The 15,082-nt window shown below is 42.4% G+C and overlaps 2 protein-coding genes across 3 annotated transcripts in view; one reads left to right on the plus strand and one right to left on the minus strand.

Moving 5' to 3' along the window:
- jmjd1cb (jumonji domain containing 1Cb) overlaps positions 1-15,082 on the minus strand; it is a 123,703-nt gene that overhangs the window by 73,019 nt on the left and 35,602 nt on the right. The window lies entirely within an intron of this gene.
- LOC147309036 (E3 SUMO-protein ligase ZBED1-like) lies at positions 2,068-5,143 on the plus strand. Its single transcript, XM_086272908.1, has 2 exons — positions 2,068-3,094; positions 3,635-5,143. Exons 1-2 carry the CDS (start codon positions 2,251-2,253, stop codon positions 3,958-3,960), a joined length of 1,170 nt encoding a protein of 389 aa, XP_086129034.1. The 5' UTR covers positions 2,068-2,250; the 3' UTR covers positions 3,961-5,143.

A 15,082-nucleotide genomic window follows, 5' to 3' on the forward strand; every position in this document is an offset into this window, starting at 1 on the left:
AAAAGGTTGAGACAAATATGTAGAGTGAGCAACAGACAGATAAAGGAAAGCAAACGTCCTCGAGCAGAGTGACCCAGCTTTTCCTGCCGCTCTCCTCTTTCATCCACTCCTCTCCTCGTGAAAGATGTGTGGGCCCAGGAGCCAGGAGGGACTGTGCTGCCGACGCTTCAAGACAAATCACATTGTTGTCGTTTGTAGATATGATCCAATGCAACCAGGAGAAAACAGCTGCGTAGTGTTGTGCTTACAGGACAGTCACACATCCTAACGCGTGTTCATGGAGGCACGACATAGGCCTGCTTCTTTTCAATTTCAACATTAGCTCCTGAAAACACAACATCTCAAATGAATACAATATTCTAGCATGAACCTCTGGGTTTAGTGCAGCGCAGGAAACCACAGTCATGGTGAGCTGAGCCACACAAGGTCACTGATGAAGATTAATTATTAATTATTATTAGGAAAGTTGACAGTGTGGGAAACGTGTGGTAGGAGGAGGTGCACAGAGACGGCCACAGCCTTCAGAGGGTCGTTCACAAAACAGGAACCAGTGTGAAGTGTCTGTTTGTGGAGTCATCTGCTGCTGCTGGTCCAAGTCTACAGTCAATGCAGCCGTCCAGCAGGAGGATTCACTTCATCTTTCTATGCGCTGACATACACAGATGCCAGTTTCTTTACATTTCCTAAGGAGAAACTACGAGGAAGATGAGGAAGACCAACCCAGTAACACTTCAGCCGACTGCCTCCATGCAGTGCCGCTTTGAAGCAGTAATTTGTGGTAAAGGTGAATATATGATCGAAACATTCTAAAGTGAGACACTCGATTCATGAGATTCATGAACTCTAAACTAGAGATGGCACGATACCACTTTTTTATGTCCGACACCGATACCATAAATTTGGATATCTGCCGATACCGATATGAATCCGATATACTGTGGTTTTTAATCAATAAAACTGTTTTTTAATATCTTGCTGCATTTTGATAAGTTCATACTCAAGTTTAAATAAACAACAACACTAAAGCTATTCTGTTACACCTGTATGTAAAGAACACACTGCACCCAAAATATTTCATAGTTCAGCAAAACTGATCAATCTAATAAACTTAAACCTGCTCCATCCTCCCTGTTCTGGTGTTTTAAAGAGAACTTAGCAGAAATATTAAGCAACCTGACTAATAGGGTTGCAAACTCCCAGCAAAAAAAAAAAAAAAAAAAATAGGGAACCACCCCTCACTCAGCTGATCAAGCTTAAACGTGCTGCTGCTGTTCAGCCGCTGGTTTCCTCTTTCTGCTGCAAAGTGGGCCAAAAACAAACAAGAGAGACGGACTCACGACAGAAAAGCCGATCAGCTGATCAGTGATCAGTTTCATGATTGAAGTAGGAGCAGGAGAGAGAGAGAGGCAGTCGCTCCATATATCGGTTGTTAAGCTTAACGCTGGAATGCTTTACAAACATTCAGAGATGAACTTACACACTTGCTTTACTTCTCTGGGATCACTTCCTCGGAGATGAAATGCTGGTTTGGTAGCGAGGCTACAAACACACACAGCGGCTCTATCACGTGACCACACTGCTCCGACGTGCTACGGTTATGAGCCGAGTCGCCATGTCGCAAGTTTTGTGAGGTGCTTTTTTGATATTTAATGGATCGGATTACATTTTTTATTTCTCTCCGATATCTGATCCAGTAATTTACGTCAGTATCGGACCGATACCGATACGTAATATCGGATCGGTCCATCTCTACTCTAAACCACGTAGAAGATAAAAGAAGGCCTGAAACATTTCACTTTACACACAATGAATATAGAAGGTGAGATTTTATGACCTGTATAAACAGCTTAATGATATTCATCATTTATTATTGTAGTCAGTATTAAAGACATGTATAAAAGTATCATCTGTCAGTTTGTGGTAGGGCTTGATGAACTGCTGGCTCTTTGGACTCATCATGAGACTGAGCACGTGTCCCGACCTCACTGAGGTGGCTCGCATGTAGGGCTGGGCCATATTATACCGTAGTGCTGGGCGATATATCGATTTTTTTAAAAATATCGATATATTTTTATACAAGACATAAGCTGTGACAATATCGTTTATATCGATATAGTCTATGTTGCGTTATAATTACACTTGTGGAGCCGCTATTTTGCCTCTCTCTCGTCTGGGTTTGTTTGCCCCGCCTCTCACCCTCACTGAACACAAACCCCCTCCCCCATCGCTAAACCTCCAGTTGGCAACAAGATGGACACAGGAGCTAGCGAAGAGGAGCTCGTCGGAAAAAAGAAAACCAATGGCTCAATTATTTGGAGATGGTTCGGGTTCAAAGTGTCAGATGAGCAGCAGAATAATGTATTCTGTAGAGAATGTCGAAAAAGCGTCGCAACGAAAGGTTCGAGCACCACTAATCTTTACCACCATTTACAACTGCGCCATAAAGTGCAGTATGAAGAGTGTGTGAAATTGCGTGCTGTAGCCCAGACCGCAAAGTCTTCCGAGGTTCCTGCCGTGAAACAGACCACCTTACAACACTCATATACTCGTGCTGTGCCATATGATACAAAAAGTGAGAAGTGGGGGGAAATTACTAAAGCAGTGGCCTATCATATTGCTAAAGACATGGTCCCCATCTCAACTGTGGAACAAGAGGGCTTTATACAGCTGCTAAAAACTCTTGACCGAAGATACCAGTTACCTAGCCGGAAATACTTCACCAGAGAAGCACTGCCAAAAATGTATACTGATGTTAGACAGAGTCTCGCTGCCCAGCTCACCAAAGTGTCTCACTTCGCACTGACAACCGACATGTGGTCCAGCAGGACGTGCGAGCCATATATGAGTGTGACTATACATTTCATGGAAGACTGGGAACTGAAAACTGCCTGTCTCCAGACCAGCTACTTTCCTCAAGACCACACCGGAGAGCATATAGCTGAAGCCCTGCAGGATGTGCTCAAAACCTGGAAGCTCAACCCGACGGGACTGGTTGCTATAACAACTGACAACGGGGCTAATATTGTCAAGGCGGTTCAACTGAACAAGTGGTCGAGGATCCAGTGTTTTGGTCACAGGCTTCATCTGGCCATTGGTGAGTGCAATACTGAATTTTTTGATTTGGAAAAAAAAACGCTAATAAATGAAAAGTGTATAGAGTCTCTTGTAGAGCTAAACATGCCTATGGACCACAAGACAAATATTTTTATAAGTCATAGCCAGCATATACATCTATCACTTAGAAATCGAAAGTTAGTTGAACAAATAAATAAACTATCCCTATTAAATCCAATAAACGTATTGGGGTGCATTTGTCTTTGTATTAGATTGAGTTGTGACACTAAATGAGGACCACAGCTGAGACAAGACAGGGATACATTTTTAAATACATAGTGAGATTAAAAGGTGTAAAAAAAACATGTTCTAATCATTTGGTGATCTGGTGATTTTACCAAGATAGTTTAACTACAACCATTTCTAGGTTATACAATACACGACACATTTTGCAAATATTGTTGAGTCTTATGCATCACATTCTATACAACTGAGATGGATGTTAATTTGCCTTTGAGTGATTTGCATCTTAACATAACAATTAAAGTGATTTTAAAAGTTTGTATTTTGTGTGTCACAGGACATGCTATGGATGATGCCCGCATTACCCGGGCTATTTCTCTGTGTAAGAAAGTCGTCAGCAGCTTCTCCTACAGCTGGAGGAAGAGAAGAGAGCTGGCTGAAGTGCAAATACAGCTGGGTCTTCCAAGTCACCAGCTACTCACAGAGGCAACAACTCGCTGGGGATCAAGGCTTCTCATGATAGAGAGGGGTCTGGAGCAGGAAAGAGCACTTTCTAAAGTTCTCTGTCGACATGAAAACCAGACCTCTAGTCCCTACTTGGCAGGACATAGAGGTCCTGGAAGCAGTTCAGAAAGCTCTCAAACCCTGTCAGGACTTCACTGATGCACTTTCAGGAGAGAAGTATGTGACCCTGTCCTATGTCAGACCTGTGCTACACCTGTTTAACACTAGTCTCCTGGCACCTGGAGAGGAGGATAGTGAGCTGTGTAAATCCATCAAGACCCGCATTGTGGATTACCTCAACAATAAATATGCAGATCCATCCACCAGTGACCTGTTGGACATGGCTTCTTTTGTGGATCCACGGTTCAGGGCGAAATACATCCCTAGTGAGAAGATTAATGCACTAAAACATAAACTCATCTTGGAGGCAGAGTCTCTGCTCAGCTATCAGGGCACGTGTTTGTCTGAGCTGACTGATCCAGCCGTGCCTGAGTCTGCAGACCAAGAAGAAGCAGCAGTAGGACACACAGCTAAAAAAAAGAGATCACTGGCAAGCTTCTTCCAGCACAGCACAGCCACCAACACTGGTTTCACAAAAAGGGAAGCAACCGAAAATGAATTTTCTAGCTACCTGTTGTCAGTTTGTGTAGAGAGTGATGCTGACCCTCTCAAATGGTGGAAGGAACATGAAGTTGCCTTTCCAGCACTGAGCCTCCTGGCCAAGAAATATCTTTGTGCGCCAGCTACCAGCTCCCCTTCTGAAAGGATTTTTAGTTGCAGTGGAAACATTGTAACCTGCCACAGGGCATCGTTGAAGCCTGATACTGTTGACAGATTAGTTTTCCTGGCACAAAATCTGTAAGCTGTACAGTTGTTGGCCTTGCTTGTTTGTGTTCTTTCTATATTGTTATTGTCATTGGAGATTTGCACAAAGACCCACTGACCAAAGAATGTAATTTTGTTAATTTCATTCAATCTGTTTACATGTTTGGTTTTTTGCACAAAGTACCAGATGATTGTTCAGCAATACACACAAAGAAGCACTTTAGAAAACTTTAATTCAGTGTAAGCACTTTTTAAAGAGCAAGATGCCTTTGTTATTTTAGATCTGCATCTTTTTAGTTTACATTTTACATTTAGTTTACAATTTTTAGCTTTTTGTTATGTATGAAAAGAAAAAAAATGGAGCATTATTATTTAATAAATGCTGACAATTTATTTTTGACAATTTTTTCGTGTACATCTACAGTTGTATCTTAATAAAAGTTACATGTGTGACATCTGGGACAAGTACCTTTGACCAAGAACTCTCTTTTTGTTCTTACTTTATGGGATTAAAAAAATATCGAGATATATATCTTATATCGCCATCCAGCTAAAAAATATCGAGATATGAATTTTGGTCCATATCGCCCAGCTCTATTATACCGTTCACGGTATAATGTTAGGCAACGATAGGAAAATGAAATATCGCGATAGAATGGGAGTAAAACGCGCATGCGCAGTGCCTTTGTTTTCATACGCACATGGCCGATTGTTGAGGAACCAGAATTGGTTTGTAAAAATGGTGCAACTTCAGTGATGTGGAACTGGTTTGGTGTTTGTCCGTCAGATACACGACAAAGCACATTTTTTTGCAGAACATGCAAGCGGCCGTTGTTATTGTCGTATTTGTCGGACTAAGATGCTCTTAAATCTGGGAGTAATCTGGGTCCTAAACTCCAAACGAACACTGCAGCATCACTGAGAGTTAAAAACTGTCTAAATTCTTTCATCTTTAATAAAACGATCAGCATTGCTGCTTTACCAGGTGTAACTATGAAGTTTAACTTCCAGGCATCCATGAAAACAAAATTTATTACATTTAACGGAGTTAGAAGTTAGCAGGAAGCTAGCGGAAGTTAGCTCGCTAGTTTCGCTAGTTACCTAAGCATGATATTGCATGTTCTGACTGAGAGATTTCTGAAAAAAATCAAACGTACAGCTCTGCTATCACTTCCAACATAAATGAAGACAGGAAACTAAACAGCAGTGACGTTTGTAGGGTTACTGAAGTTGGGCTAGCTGGTATATAATGATGTGCTACGTGATCGCTAGCAACACAGCTATGTTAGCATAACATAAACAGTGAAGCTGGAGGAAGAACACTAACACTTTTCCACTTATAAAAGTTAACGTTAAGGTAGAGCAGGGCGATAAGGCCAAAAATATTTATCACGATATATATTTGAAAATTTGCGATAACGATATAACTGACGATATAATTGATGCGAGACAAAATACAACTCCACAACATTACTAGTGCAAAAAGACAACCTTCCATTTATTTTCACTTAAACAAGAAGCTGGTTTTTATGTACATTAAAGCTTTATAAAAATGTAACAGTGCAAATGCAAATTCCTTGCTGAAAGTTTAACCAAAAGGCATTTCCAGTAGAAATGGGCTGACATATCCTGAGCATAACCATGTATAATATCCACTGAAGTTAAAAAGAGGTGCTTTGCAACATTAAACTGTAGTGTGCAGTACGTGTTTTTCGGACCATAAGGTGCACGGGATTATAAGGCACATTAAGCGAAACAAAGCAGTCAGATAAGTCAAACTTTATTAAACTCATTCTTCTTGCTTCCTCCACTTCTGTACCATTGATTCATTAATGTTGAATTCTCTGGCAGCTGTTCTATTCCCATGTTGTTGCAGTATATTAATGACTAACCTCGTATTGTGGATGGATTATCTCAGTTGTTCTCCTGACTGAAGTTTGGTCCGTTTACAGCATCCTGCCATGCGATTGCATTTGTCTCTAACCATGAGGAACCTTCACGTTAACTTTTATAAGTGGAAAAGTGTTAGTGTTCGTCCTCCAGCTTCACTGTTTATGTTATGCTAACATAGCTGTGTCGCTAGCGATCACGTAGCACATCATTATATACCAGCTAGCCCAACTTCAGTAACCCTACAAACGTCACTGCTGTTTAGTTTCCTGTCTTCATTTATGTTGGAAGTGATAGCAGAGCTGTACGTTTGATTTTTTTTCAGAAATCTCTCAGTCAGAACATGCAATATCATGCTTAGGTAACTAGCGAAACTAGCGAGCTAACTTCCGCTAGCTTCCTGCTAACTTCTAACTCCGTTAAATGTAATAAATTTTGTTTTCATGGATGCCTGGAAGTTAAACTTAATAGTTACACCTGGTAAAGCAGCAATGCTGATCGTTTTATTAAAGATGAAAGAATTTAGACAGTTTTTAACTCTTAGTGATGCTGCAGTGTTCGTTTGACCTGAAGATACGGAGTTTAGGACCCAGATTACTCCCAGATTTAAGAGCATCTTAGTCCGACAAATACGACAATAACAACGACCGCTTGCATGTTCTGCAAAAAAATGTGCTTTGTCGTGTATCTGACGGACAAACACCAAACCAGTTCCACATCACTGAAGTTGCACCATTTTTACAAACCAATGCTGGTTCATCTGTTTCACTCAACAATCGGCCATGTGCATGAAAACAAAGGCACTGCGCATGCGCGTTTTACTCCCATTCTATCGCGATATTTCATTTTCCTATCGTTGCCTAACATTATACCGGTATTACCGTGAACGGTATAATATGGCCCAGCCCTACGTTAAGGTTCCTGATGGTTAGAGACAAATACAGTCGCATGGCAGGATGCTGTAAAAGGACCAAACTTCAGTCAGGAGAACAACTGAGATAATCCATCCACAATACGAGGTTAGTCATTAATATACTGCAACAACATGGGAATAGAGCAGCTGCCAGAGAATTCAACATTAATGAATCAATGGTACAGAAATGGAGGAAGCAAGAAGAATGAGTTTAATAAAGTTTGATTTATCTGACTGCTTTGTTTCGCTTAATGTGCCTTATAATCCCGTGCACCTTATGGTCCGAAAAATACGTACTGCACACTGCAGTTTAATGTTGCAAAGCACCTCTTTTTAACTTCAGTGGATATTATACATGGTTATGCTCAGGATATGTCAGCCCATTTCTACTGGAAATGCCTTTTGGTTAAACTTTCAGCAAGGAATTTGCATTTGCACTGTTACATTTTTATAAAGCTTTAATGTACATAAAAACCAGCTTCTTGTTTAAGTGAAAATAAATGGAAGGTTGTCTTTTTGCGCTAGTAATGTTGTGGAGTTGTATTTTGTCTCGCATCAATTATATCGTCAGTTATATCGTTATCGCAAATTTTCAAATATATATCGTGATAAATATTTTTGGCCATATCGCCCTGCTCTACTCGCATGCGTTTGCTTTTCTATTATTATTGCTTTGTTTTCCATCCATCTACCATCTCTCTACATGCCCGAGGAGTAAGATCCCTTAGACTGACACACACACACACACACACACACACACACACACACGCACACACACACACCCCTTGTTTAACTCCAGAAGCACTTGCAGCCTTTTACCTGTGTAGTCCACATGAACTAACTAACTGAGCTGCTGACAGGAAACCCAATTTGTTTCTTAGCTTCAGTCTTGAAGCCACCTGTCTCTGATCTGTTCAGTAGTCACACTTTATTAAACTGCCTTTCACACTTTTCTGGAACTTCAAAGAATTTTATTTTTAATTGCAATTAAACTTTGATAATTATCAAAGGAGACTTGGTAATCTTTCTGCAGACCTCAAACAAAGCCTAAAATGCACGGGTTGTTGCAAAGACACAACATAGCCATGGATGTGAGACAGGTAACACACTTCATTGCACTTGCAGCTCTGCAACCCTCGTGTGAAATATCAACTCCTGATGGGAACAGAGAAGCCGACTTCTGAGGGAACCAAATAAAGAACTAAATGTTGAATATTCAGCAGAATATGAGGACACACTGAAGGAAAAAGAAGGCGGGGCTTTCTTCTCTGCATTGCCTCCCCTCCCTCTTCTCTCACTCCCCGTCTCCTGATAATACAGCTCTAATAATAGTCTAGTTGCAGCGAGACAATCGTTCAGTGGAATCTAGGGCAGCCACTGCAGAGCCAGCATGGGAAAATCCCTCCTGTCCTCTCCAGCCTGCATGCCTGCCTGTGCGCTCTGCATCTGTGTGGGTGTTTTCAGTTCATGCTGCACAGGAGGAAAGAGAGCACTTGTGTTACATTTAAAGATCTTTATCCTGAAAATCGGCCAACAACTCAGCCATTTCTTTGACACGTGGCCTCCCAAATATGTGTCCCTTGGCATGTGGGAGCCTCCTACAGTGGGGGGGTAATGAATAAATAAAGCCCTCTGTGCACGACGAGCTCTGGATAGAAACAGCATATATGGACTCAACATATATGTGCATTCATCATACTGGAAGCTGTAAATTCGTGCTCCTCTGTGACGCGTCGGGTGAGCTCTGGTCTCTGAATAAACAACCGTGACAAACATCTGCACACCGCCACCTCTGTGGATGTGTCACAGTGCTTCAGGGCTGTTTAATAATCTGTAGTACATCTTTAGTCACTGTGTTCTGGCTTTATTGTATGAACAACCACAATTACTCGCTGTCTCAGCAGTGATTCCCTCCAACAAAGATCTGCTTCCTGAATATAACCAAGAGCCGTCAAAGCCCGAAGCTTAAACTGCTTCAGTTCCATAAGAAACCCTCTACAGGCCTTAACGATTTCTCCTTTATACTTGATAATATGCAGGGAAGAGCTTTTGTGCAACAAACACAGAGATGAGATTTGGAGTTGGGTGGGGACGGGGTGCCATTAAGCATCATCTCATTAATGTCACGGGTAAATAGTGACCTGCAAGTTTTTATGTTTTTCCTCAGAGAAGACTCCTGGATGAAGTGAAGGAGTGCATGCAGAGGGTCGGATTCTTCTCTGTTTGGCACTGAGTCGATGCACCGACTGCGTGGGCATGTCTAAACTGAAGAACAGAACTGAGCTAGGCTAGACTGGTGCTGTGCCTGGAGACACCAGCTGGGATCTAGTCTCACTCTAGCTTCCATCCATGCGACTGTTTTCTACGTGTTACGTAATGACAAATATGGGGGTCAAACTCCAGCTGTTATCAGCTAGAAAGTGACAGTTGTGCAATATTACACAGCCAACAGCAACAACAGTGTGTTTGTAAACCTGAAGTAGTTTGATTACACTCAGTGAGCAAAAAGAAAGAATGAAACCAGTTCAGAGTTCAGAGACACGTGTTCACTGTGCCAGGAACACTGTAAGGCCTGGGTTTAGTTACCGCGTCCTAATGGGGAACTTTTTAAACCAGTGTCATCCAGTCAGGGGTTCAGTGAGCTGCTAATGGTCCCACGCGTATAAGAAAATAACGTATTCTTCAAGGGTTTATCCCTAAATTTAAATGGAGAGATTTTTCCTTGTGAAAATCAAACCCTCTGCAGCCTCTCGGGGATAACGCCGTCTGTTTTTTCCTCTGTCACATTAGGAAGTAGCTTTAGCTTTAGCAGCGAGGCATTCTGGAGTTTAAGCCAACATGGCACATGGCACGGGCCCGTCACACAGACACAAGCTGGCCCAATGTCTCCTCACCAGAATAAGTGTTTATGCCAGCTGCAGTCTGCACTGTAATAATATTCATGTAAATGACTCGAGCCTTTGGAAGAGAAAGGGAAAAAGAAAGGCTTGTCTGTCTGTGGGTGGAATTATCACAGGAGCAAAAGCTTCATTGTTGTCAGGTATGTATATGTACATGAATGTAGCTGAAACAGCTGCTGCTGTCTTCACACAACAACAACAGGCTGAGCTGTATGAATATGGAAACACTGGCTGAAACCACGACAACTGAAGCAGAGATGCGTCACACACACCCAAGGCTGGTCGGCCCTGTGCTGTAGTGCCAGGCCAGCTTAATCAGCCGGGCTCCTAGTACCAAGTCATGTGACTGCGCCGAGTCTCAGCTGTGTGCGCCCATGAGAAAGGAGGCAGAGAGAGGGACTCTGCTGAGGTAGGCAGGAGTTTCCACACATGCACATACACAGCAAGCTCTGGGGTTGATACAGTGAACAAAGAAGACCTCTATTCAAGTGAGCATTCACAAGTAGGTCTGCATCGAGTTAGAAGAGCTAAAAGTTTGTGTGTGAAGCACGTGTGCTGCAGAAAACAAATCTCCAGCTTACAGACGAACACCCTGGTACTGTTAGTGTTTCCACCTTAAAAAGCACTTCAGCCCTCAGCATAGAGGAGTTCAAGTTCGTGTGTTGTTATTTGCCTGCTCATAGTGTGCGCTGGACTCCAGATTGTTGTTCTCGGTGTGCAAAGGCCACTTTAGCCGTGAGTTTAAGAGTAACTACTGAGTTTGAAGTAACTCTTGCAGTTCTTCTGTCTCCCCTCAGTAACTATGTGGGTAGGTGTTAATATTTGTGTTAATAAATATGTTGGAATTGTGTTTTCAGACATGAAACGTCAGACTGTTTTATTCTGCTCTGTTTCCTGTAAATGTTGGGGACCATAGCTGACCGCTTTCACTCATATTTAACCTTCAAGCTTCGTAGGGTCTCTTTGAGTCAGTCCATTGGAGTTAATTCGGTTTAAAACAGGAACAATCAGTTAACTCTGCACTAGGGCTGGGCGATAAATCGAGTTTTTTAAAAATATCGATATATTTTCATACGAGATATAAGATGTGACAATATCGTTTATATCGATATAGTCTATGTTACGTTATAATTATACTTGTGGAGCCGCAGGTTTGCCTCTCTTTCGTCCACTTTTGTCTCTACGCAACGCTACTCTGCCTCGCCTCTCCTTCACTGAACACAACTCCGCCTCCCCCATAGCTTCACCTGCAGGCAATGACTAGATGAAAGCGGAAAATCTCCGTTAGTGAGTTACCGTGCGTGGGGCTGGTCGGCGTCAACGTGTTAGCGAGCTAACCGCGCTAACGACATGCAGCCAGGAGGGGCTGCACGGCCTAAAATCCTTTCATTTTCTCAAAAATCGACAGCGCGCCTTATGTATGAATTCTGGTTGTGCTTACTGACCGCGAACCGATTTTATGTGGGACACAGCGCTCAGCAATCTGTCAAAAAATGTTTTAATATGACTTTGCTAAGCTACGGAGCTGCACCGCTTGATGGATTGTCGAGGATTACGGCTACCGGGGAGGAGCCTCGCGGAGTGATACGTACTGTGTGTGTATAAGGACCACAAACGGCACCTGTTCAGAGACGTGGTGCAGCAGTGAAATCTGTCTCTTTGTTATTATGCTCAGCGTCTATTAGTTTACATTTTGACTGCACAATTGTGAGCTTTTTGTTATGCACAAAACCAACATTGTTTTCTTTTATTTATGGACCATGATTATTTAATAAATGCTGATAATTTATTTTTGAGTAATTTCTTCATGTACATCTACGCTGTATGTAAATAAAAGTGCCCGTGTGACATCTGGGACACAGTGTGACTAAGAACTCTCTTTTTGTTCTTAACTTATGGCTTTAAAAAAAAAAAATCGAGATATATATCTTATATCGCCATCCAGCTAAAAAATATCGAGATATGAATTTTGGGTCATATCGCCCAGCCCTACTCTGCGCTGCCGGTCGCTGCAGCCAGCCGTGGAGGCAATGCTCATAACGTATCATTGAAAATCACTTGGTGTCATTCTGCAGCACCACACTGCACTACTGTTGCTTTCTGCCACCACTGTGGAGACATGCAGCCACGTGGGCAGATGTTACTAAGAAATCCTTGAACACGTGTGGTGTTAGATACTTTATACCTGGCAGTTTACAACAGGTAACACAGATTTGTTTCAGACACAAACTCAGTCACAACAAAGGAACACTGTTCTGCTTTGAAACAGAAAAGCAAATCATTCAAACATTAAAGCCTTTTGTAACCCGTAGTAATAAAGTGTGTCCAAGGGCAGAGAAGAGTTATCTCATTAAAAACACCTGTAAGCGCTCGCTCACATGCTCGGGCTGAGCGTTACCTGCCTGAAATCTGATTCCACACAAACCCTCCCACCCAGCAGGAGGGTGGGAAGCTGGTTTCCACTTATTCTAGTAGTGTAAATTACCATAAATGAACCAGCAACACACACACACACACAATCTCGTGTTTCATGGCAGAAGACATCAGTGGAGAAATGTAATTGTGTTACTTGGCCCTCTAACCTGTCCTCTGCCTGACCCATAAAACTTCTCTTATCACTTCACTTAGTGGACGAAGACGCTGAAATAATCCAGTTTCTTTTCCATTTGTACGTGAATCCGATACTTTACAGCTAAGCAAGCAAGTGCTCTCTGCATAGTTACGACCCAGTAGAAAAAGGATTTCCAGTTAAAGATACAGACGTGGCACTTGTTATCACATGGTGAAGTTAATAACTAGATGACTGATTATCCTCATATGAGCATGAAGGCACCAGCAGATAAACTCAGTGGTCCTGAGAAAAGGTTTTGTGTAACCATGACACACACGATCACATTCACATTCAGAGATGTTGACCCACTCGAGCCTGGCAGCGAGCGCGTCACAGCAGTCACCAAAGCGCTGCCCTGCGCCTGTTAAAAATGCTCCAGAGGTTCCCGTGAAAGATAAAATGAAAGTCCTGCATGAACGCTGAGATTAAATATGGCTTCTACTCTGATCTGAGTAAGTAAGACTAATAAAGTGCCTCAGATTTCCACTGATGACACGTGTTCAGGTAAAGGCTTCTTCCCAGCTACACAGACCTGAAACCATACTGGAGGATGTGTGAAGGATTGACTAACTCTTAAGAGGATTTATCTATTGTGGCATTGACAGCCAGTAAATGTGTGGAAGGACAGACGACACAGCTATAGGGGGTGTGTCTTAACCACTAATATGACTGACACACCTGGGATTTCCAAAAATCCATGTTGTGTTCATTTCACTCTTATTAGCAGTGCATGTGTCCTTTCCTCCTCCACACATGAACCACCGTGACAGCAGCACTGTTTGAGTGAGTGCCTCCAAACAGGAGTGGTCCACAGGCTCCCAGCAATTAGCAAGCAGCCAGAGACAAGCAGAGGCAAGCAGTGATGTAACGATAGACACATCCAGCGCTGCTGGGTTACATGAGACCGGTTCAAAACAAACTAGTGATTCATGCAGAAGGTTCAGATTTCATTCATTAGAAAAAACAAGTACAATATAAACAGCATGTCTGCAAGCGGAACTACTTCAAGACCGAGTGGAACAAGAACAGATTAGTGCGTAACATCCAGCACAGCAGAAAACTAGTCCCAGCGCTGATCGGAGCCCGGTGGTTCTCCTTTGGTGTCTGCTCCCTTCAGGTGAGCAGGAGATCCCTCATGCAGCAGGGTCGACACCCTGAGGTTTTTTGTTGCATCGCTGCACAATCAAGTACATTTCATGCACTTGAAAGGCCTTTACTGAGGACTGTCAGTGCGATGGGAGATGTGATTGGTCTGTAATGCTGTGAATGTGGGAAGTGCACGTCAGAGTAACATCATGCTTGAACAAAAGATCCAAAGTTTCCCACTCACACCGTAGCAACAGGAACATTTTGTAGCAGCTTAGAAAAACATTGTTACTTTTTCCATAATTGTGAAAAAGTAACAAATACAGCTGGGATGAAACGATATTGCATCTACAGTGTGTGGCCATGATGTCTTTTACTTGCGTTATCTTTGTCTTTGTCTATCTCTAATATTTAAATTTGTTTGATAAAACATTCACACCACTGCATTTCTTCCATGGTCACCAATCAACCATCCTGGTGTTCTGGTCTCACCGACCAGCAGCAGCTCTCTACGCTACATTCATACAACTATACACTATATTCAAAATTTGGAGTCACTAATTAAGCCCCCAACCTGTTTTTGACCTGTGGCAGTAAGGCCCCACAATCAAACGGACAACCTGGCTGTAACAGCAGCAGTCTGTGGCTACAACACTACTGTCATTCTCACTGAGTAGTGTAGCTCATAGTCTCCATTACCATGACTGGCATCGAGTAACCGAGACTATATTTACACACACGTTCTTAATATAAGAGGCTGGCCTCACTTCTTCTATCAGCAAATGACAACTTAGCTCCAGTTCCCTTAATCACAGTGACTACTGTTGCAAATTAAGACCTGGACTCGTTTTCATTTTGCTTGTTGCTGACAATGACATGAGACAAAAAACAAGCAAACAAAAAGATAACGGGAAAGACAAGAATTGTCTGTAATATGATCTGATACAGGATTCAAAGAGAGGATGTGGTCACGGACAGAGACCCTACAGATATTCAGCAGAAGCCAGTATGTAGAACATGAGTTGTGCGGTGTGGATGCAGCACGTCTGACAGCTG

Source organism: Aulonocara sp. 'chitande type north' Nkhata Bay, linkage group LG18 (assembly GCF_057382095.1).
Source record: "Aulonocara sp. 'chitande type north' Nkhata Bay isolate Kocher_YH1m ecotype deep benthic linkage group LG18, A_spYH_male_GT1.1, whole genome shotgun sequence".
Taxonomy (NCBI): Eukaryota; Metazoa; Chordata; class Actinopteri; order Cichliformes; family Cichlidae; genus Aulonocara; species Aulonocara sp. 'chitande type north' Nkhata Bay.